This window comes from Pan troglodytes, chromosome 10 (assembly GCF_028858775.2).
Source record: "Pan troglodytes isolate AG18354 chromosome 10, NHGRI_mPanTro3-v2.0_pri, whole genome shotgun sequence".
Classification (NCBI taxonomy): Eukaryota; Metazoa; Chordata; class Mammalia; order Primates; family Hominidae; genus Pan; species Pan troglodytes.
In genome coordinates this window covers 74,650,137-74,676,181 of record NC_072408.2, presented here as the reverse complement: position 1 = coordinate 74,676,181, position 26,045 = coordinate 74,650,137, and the positions used below count along the sequence as shown (strand labels likewise).

Here is a 26,045-nt window from a genome sequence, read left to right as displayed (position 1 = left end):
ACGCAGGGTGCCTTTGGATTCTCTGTAAATTTTATATTTGTTTTTTCTATTTCTATACAAATGCTGGCTAGGAATGGTGGTTCATACCTGTATCCCCAGGGCTTTGGAAGTCTGAGGCTGGAGGATCACTTGAGGCCAGAAGTTTGAGACTAGCTCTAGTCCAAGCAACACGGCAAGACGCCACATCTTTAAAAAAAAAAAATTAGTTAGGCATAGTGGTGCACAGCTGTAGTACCAGCTATTGAGGAGGCTGAGGTGGGAGGATTGATAGAGCCCAGGAGGTTGGGACTGCAGTAAGCCATGATCACTCCATTGTACTCCAGACTGGGCAACAGAGCAAGACTCTGTAAAAATTCAAAATTTAAAAAATTAAATGGCATTGAAATTAAAATCTGTAGATGAGTTTGGATAGTATGGATGTTTTAACAATACTAAATCTTCCAATCTATGAGAATTGAATGTTTCCCATTTATTTGCAATTTATTTATTTTGGTAATATTTAATAGGTTTCAGTGTAAAAATCTTCACTTTGTCATTTAAGTTTATTCCTAAGTGTTTCATCTTTTTTATGATCTAGTGAGATTTTCTTAATTTCCTTTTGAAATGTTCATTGGTAGTGCATAGAAACACTTCTTAATTTTGAATGTTGATTTGTGTCCTGCAACTTTGCTAAATGTGTTTATTTTTTCTAAATTTTTTTTGGTAGAATCTTTACATATAAGATGATGTCATCTGTGAACAGAGATAATTTTATTTCTTTTCCAATCTAAATGCATTTTATTTCTTTTTCTTGTTTAATTTCTTTTCCTAGAACTTCCAGCAGTAGGTTGAATTAATATTAATGTTAGGAGTGGGCATCTTGTCAAATGTTTTTTCTGCATTAATTGAGATGATCATGTGGTTTTGTCCTTCATTTTGTGAATGTGATGTATTATGCTGATTTAATTTTGTATGTTAAACCATCCTTGTATTCCAGGTATATATTTTGCTGGATCATGATGTGATTTTTTAAAATATGCTGTTGAATTCAGTCTGCTAGTATTACCTTTAGGATTTTTGTATCAATATTCACCAGGAATATTTTTCTGTAGTTTTCTTTTTTTCTGTCTTTATGTTATTTTGGTATTAGGGTAATTCTGGCCACATTAAGTGAATTTTGGAGTTTCTTTCAAAAGTATTGGTGTTACTTATTCTTTAGGAGTTTGGTAAAATTCTCTAGTGAAGACATTGGTTACTGGTTTTATCTTTTTTGGAAGTATTTGATACTGCTTCAATGTCCTAATTATAGTTCTGTTCAGATTTTTAAAATTGAATCATAATTCAATTTTAGTAGGTTGTATGTTTCTAGGAATGTATTCATTTATTCTATGTTTTCCAGTTTGTTGGCTTATAATTCTTCATAGTCATCTCTTATAATTCTTTTTAATTTCTGAGACAGCCGTTGTAATGCCTGCTCTTTCAGTTCTAATTTTAGCTATTTAAGTCTCTCTCTCTTTTTAATTTTAGCTAAAGGTCTCTCAGTTTTGTTGATATATTCAAAAGACCAACTTGGGTTCATTAATTTTTTTCTGTTGTTTTTGTTTATTTTCTATTTTATTTTTTCTACTCTAATGTTTAACATTTTCTTCATCTCTTAATTTCAGGTTTGTTTTTGTTTTCCTGGTTCCTTGATGGATACAGTTATGTTATTTATTTGAGATTTTTCTTTCCTTAATATCAGTTTATAAACTTTCCCTTTAGTGCTGCTTCCACTGCATCACATAAGTTTTGGTTTCTTGTGTTTTCATTTTCATTTTTCCTCAGATATTTTATTAATTCTTGTTATTCCTCCTTTGACCCATTGGTTGTGTAAGAAAGAATTTTTTAATTTCACATATCTGTGGATTTTCTTGTTTTATTCCTGCTTTTAAATACTAGTTTCATTGCACTGTAGGAGAAAAGATACTTAATATAATTACAACATTTTTAATTTGTTAAGATTTGTTGTGTGGGCCACGGTGGTCTATCTTGGAGAATGTTCCATTTCTGCTGGAGAAAAGATGTATTCTGTTGTTATTTGATAGAGAGTGCTCTATTTGTCTGTTAGGTTAATTGGTCTATCATGTTCAAGTCATTTGATTCCTATGATAGTCTCCCTGGTTGTTCTGTATATGAATGAATGCAGGATATTGAAGTATCATTATTATTATTATGTTACTGTCCATTTTTCCTTCAGTTGTATCTATGTTTGTTTCATATTTCTCATTGCTTTAGTTTTAGGTGCAGATCTATTTATAATTGTTGGCTCTTCCTGGTGAATTGATAATTTTATGCTGCTATAATGTCCTTTGTCTCCTGAGACAGATTTTGTCATAAAATCTAGTTTTTCTGATATAATTATGGACATACCTGGTCTCTTTAGGTTCCTGTTTGCATTGGATACCTTTGTCTGTCTTGATACAGTCACTTGTGTTGGTCATAAAATTCCTCTTTGCCTCCACAAAGTTCTATTTTTCAGCTGGCTTCCTGAAAGTGCTACCCCTGCATGCACTGCCATTCCCCTCCCAGTTAGCCAGGGCTATTCACCCGGAAATAAAGAAAATAGCTCACCATCATGGCCATCTGAGAACAGTGTCTAGCTTCCTATAAATCAGTTAATGAAATTAGTTTAAAAATAGCAACCTTAACTATACTCCTCTAGCAATCGAATGTTGTAACCAAGTTAGAAAATCATGCTTTAGTAGTGTACTGATGATAGTATTATAGGGCTGAGAAGTTTCAACTTGTATAGGGAAAAATGGGTATTTTTTTATGATAATGTTTTCGAGTAAAGAAGAAAAACTGTTTTAGTTCCATGTACCTATAAACGTTATATAGTTCTTTGATTAACCAATTTTCATTTTTTCTTCTATTGTTTTTAGATGTTCTTGGCAGCCCTGTCATTCAGCTATATTGCTAAAGCACTAGGTGGAATCATTATGAAAATTTCCATCACTCAAATAGAAAGGAGATTTGACATATCCTCTTCTCTTGCTGGTTTAATTGATGGAAGCTTTGAAATTGGTAACTTTTATTTTTTCTATTTGATAACCATACTTGCATAAGTTGAAAAACAAACTGTTCATGCATGCTTTATATCACTGGGTCTGGACTAGGTGTAAATTTGTCTCTCATGGGCAATTTGGCAATATGTTAGGATATTTTTGTTGCTATAAATGGGCTGGGGCAGGGAGGATGCCACTGGTACCTAGGGGTAGAGGTCAGGTATGCTGCTAAACACTGTGCAATTCACAAGACAGACTTACCAACAAAGAAGTATCCTTCCCAAAATGTCTATAGTGAGGATGGTGAAAAACTCTGGTCCTACACAAACTCATGGTTTGCAAATTAACTTTTTAGGAAACTTTATCTCCCTTGTCTCAAGGTGCCCCAGTGTGAAGAAAGGTTGAGGGAGGACTATAATTCTTATGGTTTTAGGTGGAGGGACTGCATAGGAGCAACCTACACTAGATTCTACTGTTTAACTGTGTACAACATTGGGGGTTTAAAGTCTTTTTTTTTTTTTGAACATTGAAGATACTGCTTTGATGTAATCATTTTAATTTGGATTTCTCCAACAATAGTGAGATTTTATATAATAATTGAAAATATTATATAATAATTGAAAATAATATATTTTCAATATAATAATTTTTCAAAGAAAAATTAAAATTTTTCTTATTTTACGAACTGCTAGCTCATAGCCTCTGCTAATTTTCCCTTTTTCTTTTCACTTTCTAATTATTTGGAGGGACCACCAAATTGCCTATTATATAGACTGCAAATATTTTCTACAATTCATGTTTCTATTCTAACTGTATTTACACAATGCTTAACTAATGACTAAAATGTAATTGTCAAAGGAAGATTTATCTCCTTATATAAATTCAGAATATTTGTGATTCAAAGATATGACACTCTACATGTCCTTCACTTGTTTACCTCCCAGGCTCAATGAAATCATCTAGAATTTTAGAATTGGAATGTTATTAGTTTTAACGTTTAATTCACTGTATGTCTATTTTTATTATGAAATTAATCCTTAACATTTTTGTTAAACTTTGCAGCTATTTAACAGCAATTATTTGAACATCATTATCAGTTTGGTTTCTTACCTCTATTTCTTGAATCCTGTGACTGCAAATCTCATCTTTACTCTTTCTGGAGTATACCTTCATGTATAGATGACCCTCTGTATCCACAGGTTCCACACCCATGGATGCAAGTCATATTCAAAAAATATAAAACTTAAAAATGGCCATATATTAATAAAAATGATACAAATAAAAACAACATAGAATAGCAACTATTTACATAGTATTTACATTGTATTAGAAGTATTAGAAGTTATCTAGAGATGATATAAAGCATACAGGAGGATGTTGATAGGTTTTATGAAATACTACATCTTTTGTTTGTTTGTTTTTGTTTTTCGAGGCAGAGTCTCCCTCTGTCGCCCATGCTGGTGCAGTGCCCTGATGTCATCTCACAGCAACCTCCACCTCCTGGGTTTAAGCAATTCTCCTGCCTCAGCCTCCCGAGTAGCTGGGATTAGAGGCGTGTGCCACCACATCCGGCTAATTTTCGTATTTTTAAGTGGAGACGGGTTTTCACCATTTGGCCAGGCTGATCTCAAACTCCTAGCCTCAAGTGATCTGCTAGCCTCAGCCTTTCAGAGTGCTGAGATTACAGACGTGACCCTCCACATCCAGGCAATACTACACCTTTTTACCTAAAGGACTTGAGCATCCACAAATCTTGGTGTCTACAGAGCATCTTAGAACCAATAACCAGTGGACACGAGGGATGACTGTAATTATTTTTTTTAGGAAGAATTGAAAACGTGGCATATTTTCTAAGCCCTTGCCTGTTGGAATATTTATTTTAGTATCATATTTAATTGATAATTTGTCTGGGTATGGAATTAAAATTTCCAAATCACTTTTTCTCAAAACATTAAAAATATTCATCTACTGTTTTATAACATTCAATGTTGTATATGAGAAATTATTACCACTGTAATTTTCATGCACTGATATGCATCTCTTTTTTATCTTTAAATATCCAAAAATTTACCAGCATGTATCCGAGACTCTCTCTCTTTCTACGTTATTTCTGCTGGGCAAACGTAGGAACTTTCATATGAAAGCTTACGTCTTCCTCTAACACAAAAACTTTATTTTCTGTTTCCTATTTGTTTCTTCCTGTATTTTATTCTTTCTTTTCTTCTGAAACATGTATGAGATAAATAATATATTTTCTGAATATTTTTCCTTTAAAATTTTTTCCTCTAAATTTCTACCTCTTTTCTTTATGTTTCATCAATTTTCTCTGATGTGTGATGTCATCTTTTATATCAAGTTCTAATTTGTAAATTTTTTATTATATTTTAAATTTATAACAACACTTTATTGTTGTCTTATTATTTTTAGTCTGCCAGTTCTGATTCTATGGCTGCAACATGCCATTTTACCTCTAAATATACTAACAGGATTTTTTTTTAAAAAAGTTTCTACTCTTTTTAGTTTAATATTGTTTAAGTATTTATTCTTGTGTTGCTTTATCTGCTGGTCCATTCTGGTGCTTTCTTTCGTGAAACTATTTTCCATCAGTGTTCAATAATTCTTGATTATTGTCTGTTCAATGTTATATATAAGGCTACAGATAAATCTGAATTGGTCTACTCTTATTGCTCTTCTTCCATGTTTTAATCTAAATAATTTATACTCAACATTACATCTCAAATAATGTATCCTCCAGGAAACTTTCACAAAGCCCCTAATTAATTTAAGCTCCCTATTTCCATAATCTAATAGCACATCTATCCATCTGTTTTATTTTATTACTAGTGTGTTTCCAGAGAACAAGTACCACGATTTTTTTTTTATATTTCTGACTCTGAGCACTGTTGTAGGTACATAGTATAAATTTAAAGAATGCCTAGAATAAGTTTAAAATATGCATGAATGATTATCTTTCCCTCAGATTAGGAAGACATTTTCCATTCCAATGCAATCCAGTAAACTCCAAATTTTCAAAAAAACTTTGCTTCTCTCATATAGCCAAATTACCCAAGTGCTTTCTTTGCATATAAAACCTATTCTACTTATTAATACTGTACAACTTTTCAATGAGTGGTTTAATGTAGGAGAGTTCACCTTCACAGTTAAATTACATGGTCTTTGAGGGAAGGTACAATGTCTTGGGCATATTTGCATTCATTTGGGGCATTCAGTTCTACTAGATACAAAATTACACTAAGTCATATCAACATAATTTTGGTTTTTTTCTAGGAAATTTGCTTGTGATTGTATTTGTAAGTTACTTTGGATCTAAACTACACAGACCGAAGTTAATTGGAATTGGTTGTCTCCTTATGGGAACTGGAAGTATTTTGACAGCTTTACCACATTTCTTCATGGGATAGTAAGTGTTAAACAGCTCTGAGCCATTTATTATCAGCTACTTGTAAATTAGCAGTAGAATTTCATTTTTATACTTTTAAGTGGGCAGTTACCTTTTGAGAGGAATACCTATAGGTATGCATAGAGAAATGGAGTATATTTTCTATATAATAGTTCATGTATTGCTTTATTCATCATGTATTTCTTTATTTATCATGGCTTTTATAAACTTTTAAATAAGAATAATATATAGGGTATACAGTTTTATATGAAATAAATATCTTATTTACCAATTTTAGTATAACATATGTATTTTATGTTTTTGCCTGTAAGATTTTGATTATCCTCAGTAAGGCTTCACAACTTCACCTGCTGCTGTACGGGTTTTCCCATCAGCATTTCACTGAAGCTGCTCTTTCTAAGGTAACAGTGTAGTTATGATTAGAGTAAGAAGCTCATATGAGAAAACTGAAAATAGCAATAACTTAAATAAGATAGAAGTTTATTTTTTACATTTTTTCAATGTAACTAGTCCAAGGATGATATGATTCTACTTTTCACCATAGTGCTATGCCTTGCATGGCCTTGTCCTCTTCTTACAAATTGTGGCAATGTATTTCCAGGCAACAGGATAGAAGAAGAGAAGAACAAGAACAAAGAGTGCACACAGGCTGAGCTCCAGGAGCATTTTCAGAAGCAAAACACTTTCACTGATTTCACATTTACGGGAAGTCAGTTACGTTTTACACATAGATATGTAGATGTTGGAAAAATATACTTTATTCCAGGCTTCCATATTTCCAGCTAAAAAACCCAACTTCTGTTACTATGGAAGGAGAGAAGAAAGGATACTGAGAGACAATGAGCAGTTTGTTAGAGACACCAATTCCTTAATGCCAAATCCAGCAATCATGCCTTTTGGTCACCATATGAATTCTGTTTTTTTTCCCCCCCTACATTTGGCCCTTATAAGAACTTTCTTCTTAATGGTACTGCTCTAATACTCATCATATTCCACAATCTTGATTCATTTTTCTATTTTTGTGGCTTCTTCATCATGCCCATCTTTTTCCTTTGCTTCTGACACCGTAATTTCTGTGTCCCATAATTCCCTCTAATCTTCTTAATATCTTATTCTTCATGATTTTTATGGAGAATATGCCTTAAATGCAACTACCCCAGCTTCATCTTCCATTGCTCCCCACATTTGAGGACCACATTCTAGGCTTACAGCTCTCTAATGTGCCATAATATGTCATATCTTTGCATCCGTTATTTCTACATACTTGAATACTTTTCTTCCTTTGTCTACCAATTTGAATTCTACCCATCTTCAATATTCATTTAATCTGTCCTTCACATTGTGAAGTTTTCTTTGATCTACCCTCACCTCCAAGAAAAGCTGATCATTTCTGTTTTTTTTTTTTTTTTTTTGAGACGGAGTCTCACTAGTCGCCCAGGCTGGAGTGCAGTGGCGCGATCTCGGCTCACTGCAAGCCCCGCCTCCCGGGTTCACACCATTCTCCTGCCTCAGCCTCCCGAGTAGCTGGGACTACAGGCGCCTGCCACCACGCCCGGCTAATTTTTTGTATTTTTAGTAGAGACGGGGTTTCACCGTGTTAGCCAGGGTGGTCTGGATCTCCTGACCTCGTGATCTGCCCGCCTCCACCTCCCAAAGTGCTGGGATTACAGGCGTGAGCCACCGCGCCCAGCCCCTGATCATTTCTTTTTTGTGGGTGTGTGACAACCCAGGACCTTGTATATTAAATTTACTATATCTTCGATCATATACATTTATCTTAGAGAGTGTGAAATTTCCAAAGTACAAACACTGTGTGTTTTATTTCTTGATCTTCATGTTTTATTTCTTGTTCTTTGAAGTTGAGCAAAATGCCTGGCACACTATATGTTGTCCTTAGAACTCACAGAGCGGTTAGTATTTTTGAGCATCAGCATCTGTCCCTGATCCAGCTCCATCTCCGTTGTTCTTATTTTTTCCTCATAAAGTTGAAATGAATTAGAAATTTGTTTTTATTGAGTTTTGAAAAGTCAAGCACTTTGTGTGTGTGTGTGTGTGTGTGTGTGTGTGTGTGTACATGAAAGAAAATCAGACAGATTGACCATCTTTGACGGTAACTCAAAGGGATAAATAGACATAGTTAACAGATAAAAAAACAACAGGTGAAACCATGATATTTCATATGTTGACCAGATTATAAGCACTCTTAGGATACAAGCAAGGTGATAACCCACTTTGTTCATGGTGTATTGAAGTATCTTTCTTAGTGGACACTCCCATTTCACCCCCTCTCATCACCTGTTCTGAAATACATGCTGGGAAGTTGACAAACAAGATTCTGGTAATTTGGAGAAGACAGCTGTTCAAATAAAGGAGAAAATTTCTCTGTATTTCTGGGAAAACTGAAAATATTCAGTAGATAAGCAAAATGTTCAATTTCATGTTGCTCTTATAGTTATAGGTATTCTAAAGAAACCCATATTAATCCATCAGAAAATTCAACATCAAGTTTATCAACCTGTTTAATTAATCAAACCTTATCATTCAATGGAACATCACCTGAGATAGTAGAAAAAGGTAAGAATTAATAGTGACAATAAAACAAATTCTAGATTGATAGATTTAATCACATCTATAAAGTTTGTGATATTCTTTAACAAAATTGATTTAAGAACAAATAGGAAGAACATTTATCCCTTACATACAGACAAAATCATACTGTTAATGTATGCAGTCGATTCTTAAACAACACAGGTTTGAACTGTACCTGTTCACTTATATGCAGCTTTTGTCCAACCAAACAGAAGGAGAAACCCACCACCGATGTGGAGGTCTGACTTCTATAGGCGGTTTCCACAGGGCAAATGAGAGGACTTAAGTCTGCATAAATTTGTGTACATATGAGTTGTCCTAGAACAAATCTCCTAGTGTACAAATGGATTATTGTATACCAAGGGCATTTAGAAGTAGATAAGAAAAAAGAACAAATTTAGTAGGAAATTTGCAAAGAACATACACATTTAAAATAAAAAAGCAGAAAGTGGTAGAAATATGTGAATAATATAACTTTCTCTTTATAAAGATGCAAAATGTTATAGCATTTGAAGACTTTGTAACTATTATAAACACAATAATATAAGTATAATTTTAAACCCAAAATTTAATAAAAATAAATGAAGTGGAGGAAAAAAATGATTTCAAGTTTTCTGTATTGCTGGGAGAGTATAAATTTGAAAGTCTTTCTGGAGATTAATTTTCAATACATATTAAAGAACAAAAATATACTTGCCTACTTTCTTGATTAATCTTAAGGAAATCATCAGTAATGTTCACAAGGACATTTCATAATCACAGCCATGACATCCATGTTTAACAGAATAAAAAAAAATATTTTGTAACAACAAAAGAAGAGATTGTTTAACCAAATTAGGAAACTATTATTCAACACACTACTATGCAGTAATTAAAATTTTAATATAGAAGAACTCTTGACAACATGGGGAAATTGTGACAATGTAGTGATAATTGTATATGCACCTTAAAAATAACCTGGATTTTTAAATATGTAATGTACATAATGAATATTATGCATATTTTGTGCACTAAAAATGCAGAAGATCTAGAATAACATTTGCAATGATCTTCTGTGTGTAGTGTAATTATAGAAAATTTTTACTTGTTTTCTTTGTGCCCTTCCTTATTTTCAAACTTTGTAAAGTGAATATGAATCACTTGTAATTAGGAAAGAAACAAACAAAAAATGGAAAAATGAAGGATTTAAAGTAGTTAAATTTCTAATAGGAATGTTAAAATTAATGTTTAAAGTAAAACACTCTCTTGTCTCGATAGATTGTGTAAAGGAATCTGGGTCACACATGTGGATCTATGTCTTCATGGGGAATATGCTTCGTGGCATAGGGGAAACCCCCATAGTACCATTGGGGATTTCATACATTGATGATTTTGCAAAAGAAGGACATTCTTCCTTGTATTTAGGTAACGTACAGAATATATTAAATTTCATGATTACATTCCCTGGATCTACCCTTGAAATAATAATGTCATTATTTTTTTCTTTTACCTATTAGAAAAATATTTGCAGAAGTGTATTGTGTAATATTACTTTTAAAAGCATGTTAAATGAAAACCAAGTATTTGTGACATCTGATTAAACTGTTTTGTAATACTTACAGGTAGTTTGAATGCAATAGGAATGATTGGTCCAGTCATTGGCTTTGCACTGGGATCTCTGTTTGCTAAAATGTACGTGGATATTGGATATGTAGATCTGAGTAAGTACAATTAGAACAAGGTACCATGATAGTGTCTTTTAAGTGCAGGACACCATTCTTCCAAAGAATTAAATTCAGTCTTTCAATAGTTCTTTGTTTACTATTTTTCAAGAGTTACAAGTAGGAAATAAATCCATTAATAATCAGAATAAAAAAGAAATTTAGCTCCTATTTATACTTTGCTTTTACAACTAAGTATAAAAAGAGATTTTTAACAAATTTATTTTAGATTACTTGATCCAAAATAACCAAACGTGAAATGTCCCTTTCCCAAAACTGACTGGCCCAGTCAAGTAAATTTTATTTTTCAGTTGATGGTGACTTGGATGTTGATGTGTAGAACTCAGCTGTTGATGTTTGCTTTGTGAAAGCCTCCTTGTGGCTGCTGCATTGACTTACGGCAGGGGTGGGTTAAGAGAGGCCACAGTGCACTTTGGTTGTGGTCATTTTTCCTGGTTCTCACTGAGGGCTTGGCCTATGGGAACATTTAATGAGTGCTTATAGAACAAATGAATGAAGGAGAGGATGCATAAATAAAATTTATGACTTTTGTCTTTACTCTCAGAGCATGCTTTATTTCTCCTCTCGTAGAAGAATAAGAATCAATGTTGTAATATCTGCCTCGACTTCAGGCCCTCCTTCCTACAGATATACCTTCACCATATCCATATTTATCTTTTTTTAACCCATACTTATGAAAAAGTATTTATCTTTAGCTAATATTAGTAGATCCAACTGGGGTTTAGATTTCCTCTTTCTGCCTCTCCTCCATCTGCACCCTCTCTTTTCCTCAGCAAACACACTGAAGTCTCTCCCATCTATGTACACATACACATTTTTATATCCCCAAACAACTTTCCAATTGATTAACTGTTTCTCAATTTATCTTCAAAGCCAAGTACCTAGAAAAACATCATCTAACATAAGTGTCTCACCTTCTCACCTCCCATTTACTCCTCATCCACTATAATCTGCTTTACCACTAATATAACACAATCAACTTCTATGTAATTTACTAATTGTAATGGATATTTTTCTATAATTTATTTTAATGGATATTTCTACTACTTGTTCCATTTTTTTCTTCTTAGATTTTTTTTTTAAATAAGTACCTAAAACTCAACCTGTCAAAAGCTGGTCTCATCGTCTGATTTCCAAACCCACTTTGTTTCCTGTATTCCCTCTCTTGATGAATATCTGTACCTTAATTCAATGACTGACTGAATTACTATGCCCTGTAATCTCACGCTTCCCTTTATTTAAAATTGGAAAAACTTTTCTCTCTTTTTTATTTTTATGGTTCTCAAAGTCTCTTTCAACATGTGACTTTTCTCATGTAACCGTTACTTCATCATTTCCATTGGTCTCAAATTCGGTGCTCCTATTAATCATCAAGAGCATGCCTTTATTGTAGCCCTTCTCACAACAATCTATAAATATTTGCATACTTACCCACCATCTCTTTGAGAACATGACAGAATCGTGTCTGTGTTAGCATATAATAACTCATCAGGGTTTGTGAATAAACAAATATGATTTTCTATCTCTTGAGGACTTAAATAGATCACTCCAAAGAGACCAAAGGATTCATTCCAAGATGGAATAGCCATTATTGTAGGCCAAGAAATCATAAAGTGTTTTCTATTATAAAACTAAAGCAAGTACCTGATGATATGTTTTATATCTTCCATGTTAGACATGTGGCTTAGTGTAGCTACACATTATGTACATCATTTTTACTCATTTGCTCTACTTTAATCATTGCTTTTAGCACTGAGTACAAAGTAAGTGTTGAAGGTCTTTAGGATAGTAGTTTTGTAGCCTCTCTATTCAGAAATAAGCACACCATTTTAGAATTCATGGTGATTCAACTTCTACCCCTGACTGTTCAGACCTTATCACATCTTCTCTTATTCTGTGAGAAGCATGAAGTGAACTTATGATAAAGTATACTTTGGTAAATTTTAATTCCTACAGGATCCAAAGACATAAATGAGTAAAGAGTATCAAGGGCAGGAAATTAGGGTATGATGGTTAGAATGGGGAGAGTTGTTGCTGGTGCACTACTCTCCCCATACACACCAAAACTCATGTGCTCCCCAGCTCTGGTCTATACTTTTCATACAGAATTTTGGCACCGGCATTAATAAGGCTTTCTGATTGGTTTTCCAGAGAATCCAGGAACCAAGATTTTAATGTAGAATTTTCCAATTTTTAAGATTGTGTGTGAGCCACGGGAAGCACTAGCAGGACATATCTAGCTTGGTTATGACCTTTAGTTCCTATATATAGACCAGTGAAAGAACCAAAAACAGTCATCAAAATTACATTTCTGACAGGTGATAAATAAACACTTAGCATGGATAATGGAGTTACTGATTTAACTAGTCATTTCCTGAAGTCTGCCTGAGTTGTTGATTATGAAACAATATGATCACATAAATCAATTTTAAAACCAGATCAGTCCATACTAGCAAATAATATATTTCTAAATAGTTTTAAATCAATTCAATATTTTTTCATGTCAATGATTTTTCTTATAGATCAGAGTAATGGCATCAGTTAAGTTTGCTACAAACTTCTATGGTGTGTGTTTCCGTGTGTGTACGCTTTCTTAATCTTTATTATTTTTATTTTACTGAGATAAGAACCATTAAAATGGACTCTACCTCCCAAAAATACAATTGAACCTTGAACAGCACAGATTTGAACTGTGCAGGTCTACTTATACATAGTTTTTTTGATAAATGTATTGGAAACATTTTTCGAGATTTGTGATGACATGAAAAACCTTGCAGATAAACTAGGCAGCTTACAAATACAGAAAAAGTTAAGAGAAAATTAGTTATATTGTGAATACATAAAATATATGTAAATATTATTTTATAATTTACTACAATAAAATATGCACAAATCTATTATTAAAAGTTAAAATTTGTTAAACTTTACACAGAGAAACTCTTATAGACCTTACATGATGCCATTCCCAGTCACAGTATTAAATCATAACTGCATAAAATTAACTGTAGTGCCTACTTCACTGCTGTAAAAATTCTGTAACCATCTCCTGTTGTTATTGCAGTAAGCTCAAGTGTTGAGAGTATTTATTTAAAATGCCATGTGTCATTCATCATTTCCATATGAGTAGTTTTCATCACTCTCCAGTAAGTGATGAATCACAGTAAAAAGTGAACCCTTGTGTTTTCTGCGTATTTTTCATCCTGTTTAGTGCTGTAACATCAACCTTAAGTAACACTGTGTGAGCCATATGAAGTACCACTAGTGATGCTGGAAGTGCTCCCAGAAGCAAAGAAAAGTCATGACATTATAAGAAAAAGTTGAATTGTTTAATATGTACTGTAGAATGAGCTCTGCAGCTGGCCACTGTTTCAATATAAATGTATCCAGTACAAGGACCATTGTAAAACAAAAACAAAAACCCACACACAGAAAAATGGATCAACATGAAGCCTCACTGCAGCTACAACATTGGGCACATAAACCTGTCCTTTTAGTGCAATAGCTTTTTATATCATATTGAAAATTCAACTTTTATGTAGATGCAAGATTGCTATCAGAAAGGCATACCTGTAGACTTGAAACATGATTCAAGAAAAAGTGAAGTCATTATATGACAACTTAAAGCAAAAGGAAAGTGAATGATTTAAAGCTGGAGAACTTCATGCCACTAATGGATAATTTGAAAATTTTCTAAAGAGGTTTGCCTCAAAAAAGTGTCAATATAACAGGAGAAGCAGCTTCTGCCACTTAGGAGATAACAGAAAAGTTCTAAATGGCATAAAGAAAGTCATTGAGGAGAAAGGACATCTACCTGAGCAGGTTTTTAATCTGATGAAAGTGCCCTATTCTGGAAAAAAAATACCACAAAGTACACTTATTAATAAGAAAGATAAGTGAGTACCAGTATTTAAGGCAGGAAGGGATAGGCTAACTAACTCTGATGTTCCGTGCAAATGCAGTGGGGTTTATGATCGGAACTGTTCTTACCTATACAACTGCTAATCCCTAAGCCTTGAAGGGGAAATAATAAAAAACAGTTGTTAGTCTTTTGGTTGTATGACAAGAAGGCCTGAACAATAACTTTTTTTCTGAAAAGTTATGACAGTTTCCTTCCATGCTTTGTTCTTGAAGACAGGAAGTACCTTGGCAGGAAGGGTTTACCTTTTAAAGTCCTTTTGATAATTGGCAATGCTCTTGGTCATCCAGAACCTCATGAGTTGAATACTGAAGGTGCTGAAGTGGTCTGCTTTACCCCAAACTCAATGTCTCTAATTCACCCTCTAGATGTGGGGTCCTAAGGACATTTAAGGCTCATTATACATGTTACCCTATAGAAAGGATTGTAAATACTGTGGAAGAGAACCCCAATAGAGAGAACATTATAAAAGTCTGAAAAGATTACACCGTTGAAGTCGCCATCATTGTTATGTAAAAAGCCACAAAAGCCTTCAAACAGGAAACAAATTTCTACTGGAGAAAACTGTCCAAATGTTGTGCATAGCTTCATGGAATTCATAACCATTCAAGAAAATTATGAAGAGATTGTGGATATGGCCAAAAAAAAAAAGGTGTGGAGTGAAGAATTTCAAGACTTGGATCTTGGAGACATTCAAGAGGTAACAGGCACATCAGAGGAATTAACAGAAGACAACTTGATGGAGATAAGTGCTTCTGAACCAATGTCAGATGATGAGGAAGAAGACATAGAAGAAGCAGTGACAGAAACAAATTGACATCAGACAGTCTGGCAGAAGTGTTCTGATTATTCAAGACTGTTTTGATGTATTTTACAACATGGAAGCTTCTGTAATGTGGGCACTGAAATGAAAGCAAACAGTGGAAGAAGGATTGGTATCATATAGAAACATTTTCAGAGAAATGATAAAGCAACAAAGTCAAATAGAAATTATGATGTATTTCTGTAAAGCCACACTGTGTGTACCTGTCTTTCCTGTAGAAATTATGATGTGTTTCTGTAAAGCCACACTGTGTGTACCTGCCTTTCGTGTCTTTCTTTCTCCCTCCTCCACTGCCTCTGCCTCTACTACCCTAGAGAAAGCAAGAACAATGCCTCCCCTTCCTCCTCCTCTACCTATTCAATGTGAAGAGATGAGGATGAAAAGCGTTATGATGACCCACTTCCACTTAATGAATAGTAAACACATTTCCTTGTGATTTTCTAAATGTCATTTTCTCCTGCTTATTTTATAGAAAGAATACAGTTTATAATACATACAGCATGCAAAATATATGTTGACTGTTTATGCTATTGGTAAGAATTCTGGCCAACTATTAGTGCTAAAAAAGCACTTGATAAAATTCAACATCCCTTCATAATAAAAGCCCTCAAAAATCTGGGGATAGAAGGAACATACCTACCCAAATATATCTACAGATTCAAGTTAAGTTTTTGGGGAACCAAAAGTTATAGACAGATTGTCAACTGTGTGGGGGGTCAGCCACCCTAAATCCCATGTTATTCAAAGGTCAACTGTACAATACAGTATTATTAACTACAGGCACAATGTTGTACAGCAGATCTCTAGAGCTTACTCATCTTGTATAAATGAAACTTTTTATACCCATTGACTGGGAACTCCCTATTTCCCCTTTCCCACAACCACTGGAAATCACCATTCTACTTTCTGCTTTCATGAGTTTGACTCTTGTATGCCTCACATAAATGTAATCACTCAGTTGTAGGGACCAGCCCCACAGAGTCGGTGGGTCTCTCGCTGTGTGTGGAGACGAGAGAGTGTAGAAATAAAGACACAAGACAGAGATAAAAGAAAAGACAGCTGGGCCTGGGGGACCACTACCACCAATGCGCGGAGACTGGTAGTGGCCCCGAATGTCTGGCTGTGCTGTTATTTATTGGATACAAAACAAAAGGGGCAGGGTAAAGAGTGTGAGTCATCTCCAATGATAGGTAAGGTCATGTGGGTCACATGTCCACTAGACAGGGGGCCCTTCCCTGCCTGGCAGCCGAGGCAGAGAGAGAGAGGAGACAAAGAGAAAGACAACTTACACCATTATTTCTGCGTATCAGAGACTTTTAGTACCTTCACTAATTTACTACTGCTATCTAGAAGGCAGAGCCAGGTGTACAGGATGGAACATGAAGGCGGACTAGGAGCGTGACCACTGAAGCACAGCATCACAGGGAGACGGTTAGGCCTCCGGATAACTGCGGGCAAGCCTGACTAATATCAGGCCCTCCACAAGAGGTGGAGGAGCGGAGTCTTTTCTCAACTCCCCCGGGGAAAGGGTGACTCCCTTTCCTGGTCTGCTAAGTAGCGGGTGTTGTTCCTTGACACTTTTCGCTACTGCTAGACTGTGGTCCGCCTGGCAACGGGCGTCTTCCCAGACACTGGCGTCACCGCTAGACCAAGGAGCCCTTCTGGTGGCCCTGTGTGGGCATAACAGAAGGCTCGCACTCTTGTCTTTTGGTCACTTCTCACTGTGTCCCCTCAGCTCCTATCTCTGTATGGCCTGGCTTTTCCTAGGTTATGATTATAGAGCGAGGATTATTATAATATTGGAATAAAGAGTAATTGCTGCAAACTAATGATTAATGATATTCATATATAATCATATCTAAGATCTATATCTGGTATAACTATTCTTGTTTTATATTTTATTATACTGGAACAGCTCGTGTCCTTGGTCTCTTGCCTCGGCGCCTGGGTGGCTTGCTGCCCACACTCAGTATTTGTTCTTCTGTGACTGGCTTATTTCACTTAGCACAATGTTGGCAAAGTTCAACCACGTTATCACATATTGCAGGATGTCCTTTCTGTTTAAGGGTGAATAGTATTTCATTATATGTATATATCACATTTTCTTTGTTTATTCATCTCTCTGTAGATATTAGGTTGTTTTCACATTTAGACTGTTGTGAAGAGTGCTGCAATGAACATGCAAATGGAAATATCTCTGTGAGATCCTGATTTCGATTATTTTGGATATACACCTAGAAGTGAGATTGCTCCATCATATGGTAGTTCTATATTTAATTTTTTGAGGAAACTTCATACTATTTTTTTATACCAGGTGCACGATTTTGCATTCTACCAACAGTGTATAAGTGTTCAAATATCTCCACATCTATGCCAACACTTTTCTCATTCTTTATTTTTGATAATAGCCATCCTAATGGGTGTATGGTGATACGTAATTGTGCTTTTGATTTGCATTATTATCATAATAAGTGATGTTGGATATCTTTTCATATACCTGTTGTTCATTTCTATACCTTCTTTGGAGAAATTTCTATTCAGGTCTTTCACCTATTTTTAAATCAAGCAATTATATTTTTTTGCTATGGAGTTGTAGGAATTTTTTGTACACTTTAGAAATTAACACCTTATCACATATATGCTTTATGAATATTTTCTCTTATTCCATATGTTGCCTTTTCACTCTTTTGATTATTTCTTTTGCTGGGTAGAAGCTTTTTAGTTTGACCAGTTCCATTTGTCTAATTTTGCTTTTGTTGCCTGTGCTTTTGGTGGTACGTCCATGAAATTATTGTCAAGACAAATGTAATGAAATTCTTTCTCTAAGTTTTATTCTAAGAATTTTATAGTTTCTAGTTTTAAATTTTAGTCTTCAACATAGTCTGAGTTTATTTTTTCAGTATATATAAGATAAGGGTGTAACATCATTTTCTTGTATGTGAATATCCAGTTTTCTCAATACCATTTATCAGAGAAACAGTTATTTCACTATCGTGGTCCCTTGTCAAAGATCAGATGACTGTATACACACAGATTTCTCTGGGCTCTGTATTCCATTCTATTGGTCTACATATTTATCTTTATGCCAGTACTGTAATGTATTAATTACTTTAGCTTTGACATATATTTGTAATCAGGAAGTGTGAACCATCACTTTTGTTCTTTCTCAAGGTTGCTTTGGCTATTTGAGGTCATTTATGGGTTTCATATGCATTTGAATCTGTGGATATATTTGGGTAGGTATGTTCCTTCTATTCCCAGATTTTTGAGGGCTTTTATTATGAAGGGATGTTGAATTTTATCAAGCGCTTTTTTAGCATCATTTGAAATGATCATATGATTTTTACCTTTCATTCTGTTTATATAATGTATCAGATTTATTGATTTGCATGTGTTGAACTAACTTTGGATCCCAGGATAAATCCCACTTGGTCATGATGAAGGATCATTCTAATGCATTGTTGAATTTGGTTTGTCACTATTTTGTTGAGGATATTTGCATCAATATTCATCAGAGAAATTGGCCTGTAGTTTTTTTGATGTGTGTTTCTTTGATTTTGGTATCAGGGTAATATTGGCCTCACAGAATGAGTTTGGAAATATTCCCTGCTCCTCCATTTTTTGGAATGGTTTGAATAGTATTGGCATTAATTATTTCAGTCTCTTTGTTAAATTATCTGATAGTTTCTGAATTCCTTCTCTGTGTTATCTTGAATTTCTCTGAGTTTCTTCAGAATAGCTATGTTGAATTCTCTGTTTGAAAGATTACATATGTCTGTTTCACCAGGATTGTTCCCTGGTGCCTTATTTAATTTGTTTGGTGAGGTCATGTTTTCCTGTCTCATCTTAGTGCTTATGTTATTCATCAGTGTCTGGGCATTGATGACTTAGGTATTTATTGTAGTCTTTGTTGTCTGGGTTTGTTTTTGCCCATCCTTCTTTACTAGGCTTTTTAGGTATATGAAGGGACTTTGGCCACAACCTCAATAATACTGTGGTTTTTACAGTCTTAGAGAGGTACTGCCTTGGTGGCCTTGGAAAGTATATGGAAGAATTCTCTGGATTATTAGGCAGAGACTCTTGTTCTCTTCCCCTGCTTTCTCCAAAGCAAATGTAGTCTTGCTCTTTCTGTGCTGAGCTGCCAGGAACTGGGGGTTCACTGATGCAAGCAAGCATCCTTGTGGCCCCCCAGCCACTGAGACTGTCCTGGGTAAGACCTGAAGCCAGCACAACACTGGGTCTTGCCCAAGGCCCTGTTTAACTACTGTCGGGCTACCATCTATGTTAACTCAAGTTCAAGGGCTCTACAATCAGTAGTTGGCCAAGCCAGCCAGGTTTGTATCCTTCCCTTCAATGCAGTGAGTTCCTCTAGGCCTCAGGCTGGCCTACAGATGCTGTCTGAGAGCCAAGGATTGGAGCAAAAAACCTTAGCAATTTACCTGTAATAGATACTCTATTTTACTGTGGCTATGCTGGCACCCAAACCACAGCACAAAGTTCTTCTTGCTCTTCTCTCCCCTTGCCACAGGCAGAGGAGCCTCTCCCTGTGTCCACCACCACCACAGGCCCAAGGAAGATTCTGCCAGGCCACCACCCATGTTCAATTAAAGCTCTAGGGCTCTTCAGTCAGTTTATTATGAATGCTGCCAGGTCTCAGAGACTCATCCTTCAGGGCAGTGGGTCTCTTAGTCCAGGACTAGGCTATTGGACAGCATTTCTAGACTTGCCTCTGGCCCAGGGCAGGTCTAGAAATGCTTTCTAAGAGCTTAGTCCTGGACTCAGGGACCCCAAAAGGCTTCTTGTTGCTCTGTTCTACTGTAGCTGAGCTGCTACCTAAGGTGCAAGACAAAGTCGCCTTTATTCTTTCACCACTTCTCTTAAAGAGAAGGAGTCTTTCACCGTAACCACCACGGCTGGGATTGTGCTTGGTCACACCTGAAGTCAGCAAATCTCAGAGCCCAAGGCCCGCAGTGCATTACTTTGGTACCACTGCTGGTTATTTAGGGCCTGAGGGCTCTTTAGTCAACTGATGATAAATGCTGCCAGGAGTGGGTCCTTCCCTTCAAGGCAGTGGATTCCTTTTTGGCCCAGGTTGTGCCTAGAAATGTTGTCCATGAGTTAGGGCCTCAAAACTCTGCCTGGTGCCCTATTTTACTGTGGCTGAGCTGGTATTAGAAAAAATATTTTGCAATCTATGCCTTAGAAAAAAAAGAATCACCTCTCCAACTCTTCATGGACTGGCCTTATTGTAGGAAAAAACCTTCATCAATCAGCCCAGCCATATCTTCTTGGGCCTCTCAAATTTTCATGGTCGTCCAAACATCTTTGTCTTAGGATCCCCCAGGCATCTAGAGTATGCAGGGTCTTATCAGCACCTTTACACATTTGAGACAGAAGACAGTCCTTAGTCAACTCTTAGGAAAGTTTGAATATTTGGCATGCTGTCCAACTCTTTCCCTTCCCATGGAGAATTTGGAAGCTGAGATTTCTTACCTCATCACTCTGCTTAAATCTAGGGGCAGGAAGAACTTGGCAAGTGCCCACGTGCTAGTTTAAATCATCATTTTTGTGTTCTTTATAGCACCCAGGGGCCAAGTGTATGCCTAACCTAAAGACAAGGAAGACAAAATACCTTTCCTTGATAGAACTCAGAAAAGATGAAATGTTATATATGTGGTCCAAATCTTTGTTTCCCCATGGAGGAGCTAAGAGCTGAGATGTTGTTGTTGTTTTTGTTTTTGTTTGTTTTTGCCTGCTCACGCTGCACTAACCTAGGGGGCAGGATCTGTGATAAATGTCCACATACTGGCTCATCTTTATTCTCTATAGTTCCCAGGTGTCTGGCATATGCTGGGTCCTGTCAGTACTTCGAGACAGATGAGATAGAAGCTAATCTATTGGGTAGCACTTGGAAAGGTTGAAATGTTGAATGTGCAGTCCAGCCCTTTCTCTCCCCAAGGATAACTGGGAGCATTTTTTTAAAATTTTATTTTACTTAAGTTCCAGGATACATGTGCAGAATGTACAGATTTGTTACATAGGTAAACATGTGCAATGGTGGTTTGCTGCACCTATCAACCCATCACCTAGGTATTAAGTCCCACATGCATTAGCTATTTGTCCTGATGCTCTCCCTCCTTCTGCCCCCATGACAGGCCCCAGTGTGTATTGTTCCCCGCTTTGTGTTTAAGTCTTCTCAGTGTTCGGCTCCTACTTGTGAGAACATGCAGTGTTTGATTTTCTGTTCCTGTGTTAGTTTGCTGAGGATAATGGCTTTCAGCTTCATACATGTCCCTGCAAAGGACATTATCTCCTTCCTTTTTATGGCTGCATAGTATTTCATGGTGTATATGTACCACATTTTCTTTATACAGTCTATCATTGATGGGTATTTGGGTTGGTTCCATGATTTTGCTATTGTGAATAATGCTGCAATAAACATACATGTGCATGTATCTTTATAATAGAATGATTTATATTCCTTTGGGTATATACCCAGTAAAGGGATTGCTGGATCAAATGGCATTTCTCGTTCTAGATCCTTGAGGAATTGCCACATTTTTTGTTTTTTTCTTTTTCTCTCACACATTCGCTCTGTGTTAAGCCAGAGGGAAGAGCTGTGTCAAGTGTTCACATGCCAGTTTAAACTGCTAGTTTTTCCCAATTGTATGGTATAATACTGAGGAGGAGAATGGCAAGAGGATGTCTCCAATTATCTTACTGGTTTTTATATATCTGGTTTTGTACTTTCCTGATGTATAGCAATCTCTCAGTTAGCTTCTGTATTTCTCACAAATGAAATTGTTCTGAATATTACTGTTGAATCAGTATGTTCATGGAGAAAAAGGTATCTGTGCTTCCTATTCTGGTATCTTGCTGATATGGATGCATTCCTATTACTTAAACTGTATATTTTCTACCTACTAAAATAACTCATTGACATTTGAGATATAGCATTTACACATTACTCTTATACATACTTTAAGGGAAATATAGTTGAAATAAAATGGTTACATGATTTCTCACATTTAGAGTCCAATATTTCTGGGTTACTCTTAAACTCAGATTTTCATTTTGCATAGTTTTTCATCCTCTGTGCTGTCTGGAGAGTTGCAAATGCAGGTTCCTGGGTAGTTAGGGTGCTGTGGATGGAAGCTCCTTTATTGTCTCTAAGTATTTTTTGCCAGCTGCTTAAATTTTATTTCTGATGCTTTCTTGACCTCATTAGATGATTCCAACATTTTCAGACAACAGTGAGGATTCATATTTCTTCCATGAATAGTTATTAAATGGTCTGAGGAGTTAAATGTCCAATGATGACAGCTGTCCAGTCATGAAATCTGAAAAGCCACCAAGTGCACACAAGATCAGGCAATGCGAACAGTGTCATGACTGACTCCTGGACAATAGCAATTGCAAGATGTCATCAACCTAGTTTCAGAGATAACAAAATATGAAAAGAAGAAAATAGTGTTTTAGAATTGAAAGTAAACATTTGGTTTACTTTCTTCGTCTATGGAGGACTGCAATCATTATCATTATTTCCCAGAACCTACTGTATTTCAAAACGATTTTTGACTGGCTTCTTTTAACTGTTTCTCCTAGGCACTATCAGAATAACTCCTAAGGACTCTCGTTGGGTTGGAGCTTGGTGGCTTGGTTTCCTTGTGTCTGGACTATTTTCCATTATTTCTTCCATACCATTTTTTTTCTTGCCGCAAAATCCAAATAAACCACAAAAAGAAAGAAAAAATTCACTATCATTGCATGTGCTGAAAACAAATGATGATAGAAATCAAACAGCTAATTTGACCAATGAAGGAAAAAATGTTACAAAAAATGTGACTGGTAAGTATTTAACATTCATTGTCAACTTGGAATTGTTAATCTCAATGAAACGGAGAAGTGAGTAAAAAAAAAATAAAGCATACTCAAATCATCTAGAGTTAGCTTTCTTCTCTGCTAAATTTAGCTGAATTATTTTTTCTAAAACTCCTGTTAAAATTAACAAATATATCTTGAGTACATAAAAAGGGGAAGAGGATTAGGTTTCTGCTCTTTAGAAGAGAGAAACCAATCAAAGGCTACAAACATCTGTTGCTTATAAGCCAAAGAGTATATATTCATTTTAATATAATATAGTATAAACTGTGAGGGTTTAAAGGATTATAATTTTTCATTCATTTATTTATTTAACAAATGATACCAGCCATCATACTATTCCCTGGCAATAGAACATTGCCTTTATTTTTTGAGAACCTAGTGGATTATATTAAGTATATAGATCACTGTAATAAAGTATCTTAAGTACTATGGTAGGTTATATTTAACTATTCTCAGGTGTAGAGATGAAATAAGGGGAAGGAAGTCAGGAGAGGAGTCTGTCTAGGTAATTAGAGTAAGATTTTTTTTCTTGGTAATTAAAATTACATCTTATTAAATTAATTTTTATATATGAATTAAAATTATATATATACATATATAATCTTACCTAAGCATTCAAAAATGAAGTGAAAAGCAACATCAGTAATTAAGATATTTGGAGTCAATAATGTGAATTAGGATTCTTTACCACTTGATAGTGGTGCCTCTTTGGAATATAAGCCATATGGGCTAATGGAGTACCATTGAGAAGCAGTAATCAAGAGAATGATATGGCAGCTGTCAGAGCAAGATATATCAAATGGTAAGGTATTGACAGCAGTTTTCAGATTAGGGAGAAATGGTGAAGTAGTAAAACCTGAAGCAGTGCAACCAACACTTAAACCCTTGGCACTTTTTAAAGTTTTCATTGAAGTAAACTTAAAAACTTTCCAAAGTAACCCATGTTCTTTCTCTCATCAGTTCCTTCACTTACCTTTTTTGTTGTTGTTGTTATTTTCTCCTCTCCACCACACTAACCCAAGAGCAATGGGATGGATGCTGGAGACTTGTATATTCACTCGTGAGAGTGGATTGCTCAATTTCAGCTGCGTTGGTAGCTTGAAATTGTCCATGGTAGGAGAATTTACCATCATGTATTACCATGGAAATTGAAAAATATCACAAATCAAGTTTGTTTCCCAGTGAATCTGTTATTAAACATTTACCAGCACATTATTGATAAGTTTTTGTAGTTTAACATGCATACTAAAAACAGCGTATCAAGGATTTTTTATTTTGTCTATGCTATGTTTCTACTTTAATCAAATCCATAACAATTGATGAATTTTTTTTTTTTTGAGACAGTCTCGCTCTGTCACCCAGGCTGGAGTGCAGTGGTGCAATCTTGACTCACTGCAACCTCCACCTCCCAGGTTCAAGCAATTCTCCTGCCTCACCCTCCCGAGTAGCTGGGACTACAGGCACACACTGCCATGCCCGGCTAATTTTTTGTATTTTTGTAGAGACGGGGTTTCACCGTGTTGGCCAGGCTGGTCTGGAACTCCTGAGCTGAGACAATCCACCTGCCTTGGCCTCCCAAAGTGCTGGGATTACAGGCGTGAGCCACCATGCCCAGCCAATTAATGGATTTTCTAAACCTATAAGGACCAGGGTTGACTGTGAGCCCAAAAAGAATAAAGAAGATAATAAGGTGCAAAAAAAGGGGCAACTGTAAACATTTTCTATATTATGAACTGTTTTTTTAAGGGTAGTGACGTGAATAGTAAAGCGAATTTTAATTAGGTGCTCATTAGGAATGGTTAAAATACTAAGTACCTATAGTCAGAAAAAAAATTAGATTTATCCCATATATTCTTGAGTAGAACTAAGACTAATTGATTAGAAAGCGAAGAAAATTCCAGTTCATTACAAAGACAACATGTAAACAATGAGAACTGTTCAAAAGTTGAGCAAATTGCTCTCAAGTAGTGTAATGTCACTTGAATTGTTTATTGATCCATTTTTTAATGGATCAACATTGTAGTGAGTTATGATTGTATAGAAGTTCAGTTTAGATGACATCTGAGTTCCTATTTACCTCAAAAATTTAACAATTTGGTTAATTCACATGTTCCATTTATTTTGAGCAAAGGTCGCGACTCTCTTAGAAAGCCTCACAAATCATTTGTCTTATATAACTTATATTTACAAAATTCAGATATTAATATATATTTTATTATTGAAATATGTTATTTTTATAACTCTATAGGTTTTTTCCAGTCTTTGAAAAGCATCCTTACCAATCCCCTGTATGTTATATTTCTGCTTTTGACATTGTTACAAGTAAGCAGCTTTATTGGTTCTTTTACTTACGTCTTTAAATATATGGAGCAACAGTATGGTCAGTCTGCATCTCATGCTAACTTTTTGTTGGGTAAGACATATTTTTTACCTGTTTGCTTGATAAATGAAACACTGCTGAGTACTTGTGTTCCAAGTCACATTTTATTATGAAGGTGATTTTATATTTTACTAAATGTAATCTTATTATGTCTCAAACTTTACAAAATTTCTCCATCTTGTGATATCATCGTTGTTCTGCATTTGAAGTTGCATCTCATGTTAGGTGAATTTAATTCTATAGGTGAAATTCACCTAATTCTATAGGTGAAATTCTAAAGAAAAAAAA

The 26,045-nt window shown here is 35.3% G+C and overlaps 1 protein-coding gene across 2 annotated transcripts in view; it reads left to right on the top strand.

The window, feature by feature from the left end:
• Nucleotides 1-26,045, top strand: part of LOC749254 (solute carrier organic anion transporter family member 1B3) — a 107,527-nt gene that overhangs the window by 42,600 nt on the left and 38,882 nt on the right. For both annotated transcript variants that reach the window (XM_063785885.1, XM_016923823.4), the window contains exons 4-10: nucleotides 2,901-3,042; nucleotides 6,312-6,444; nucleotides 8,897-9,018; nucleotides 10,291-10,437; nucleotides 10,635-10,733; nucleotides 23,099-23,341; nucleotides 25,626-25,790. In XM_063785885.1, the coding sequence (XP_063641955.1) occupies nucleotides 2,901-3,042; nucleotides 6,312-6,444; nucleotides 8,897-9,018; nucleotides 10,291-10,437; nucleotides 10,635-10,733; nucleotides 23,099-23,341; nucleotides 25,626-25,790 (1,051 nt within the window). The remainder of the gene's footprint in view (nucleotides 1-2,900; nucleotides 3,043-6,311; nucleotides 6,445-8,896; nucleotides 9,019-10,290; nucleotides 10,438-10,634; nucleotides 10,734-23,098; nucleotides 23,342-25,625; nucleotides 25,791-26,045) is intronic.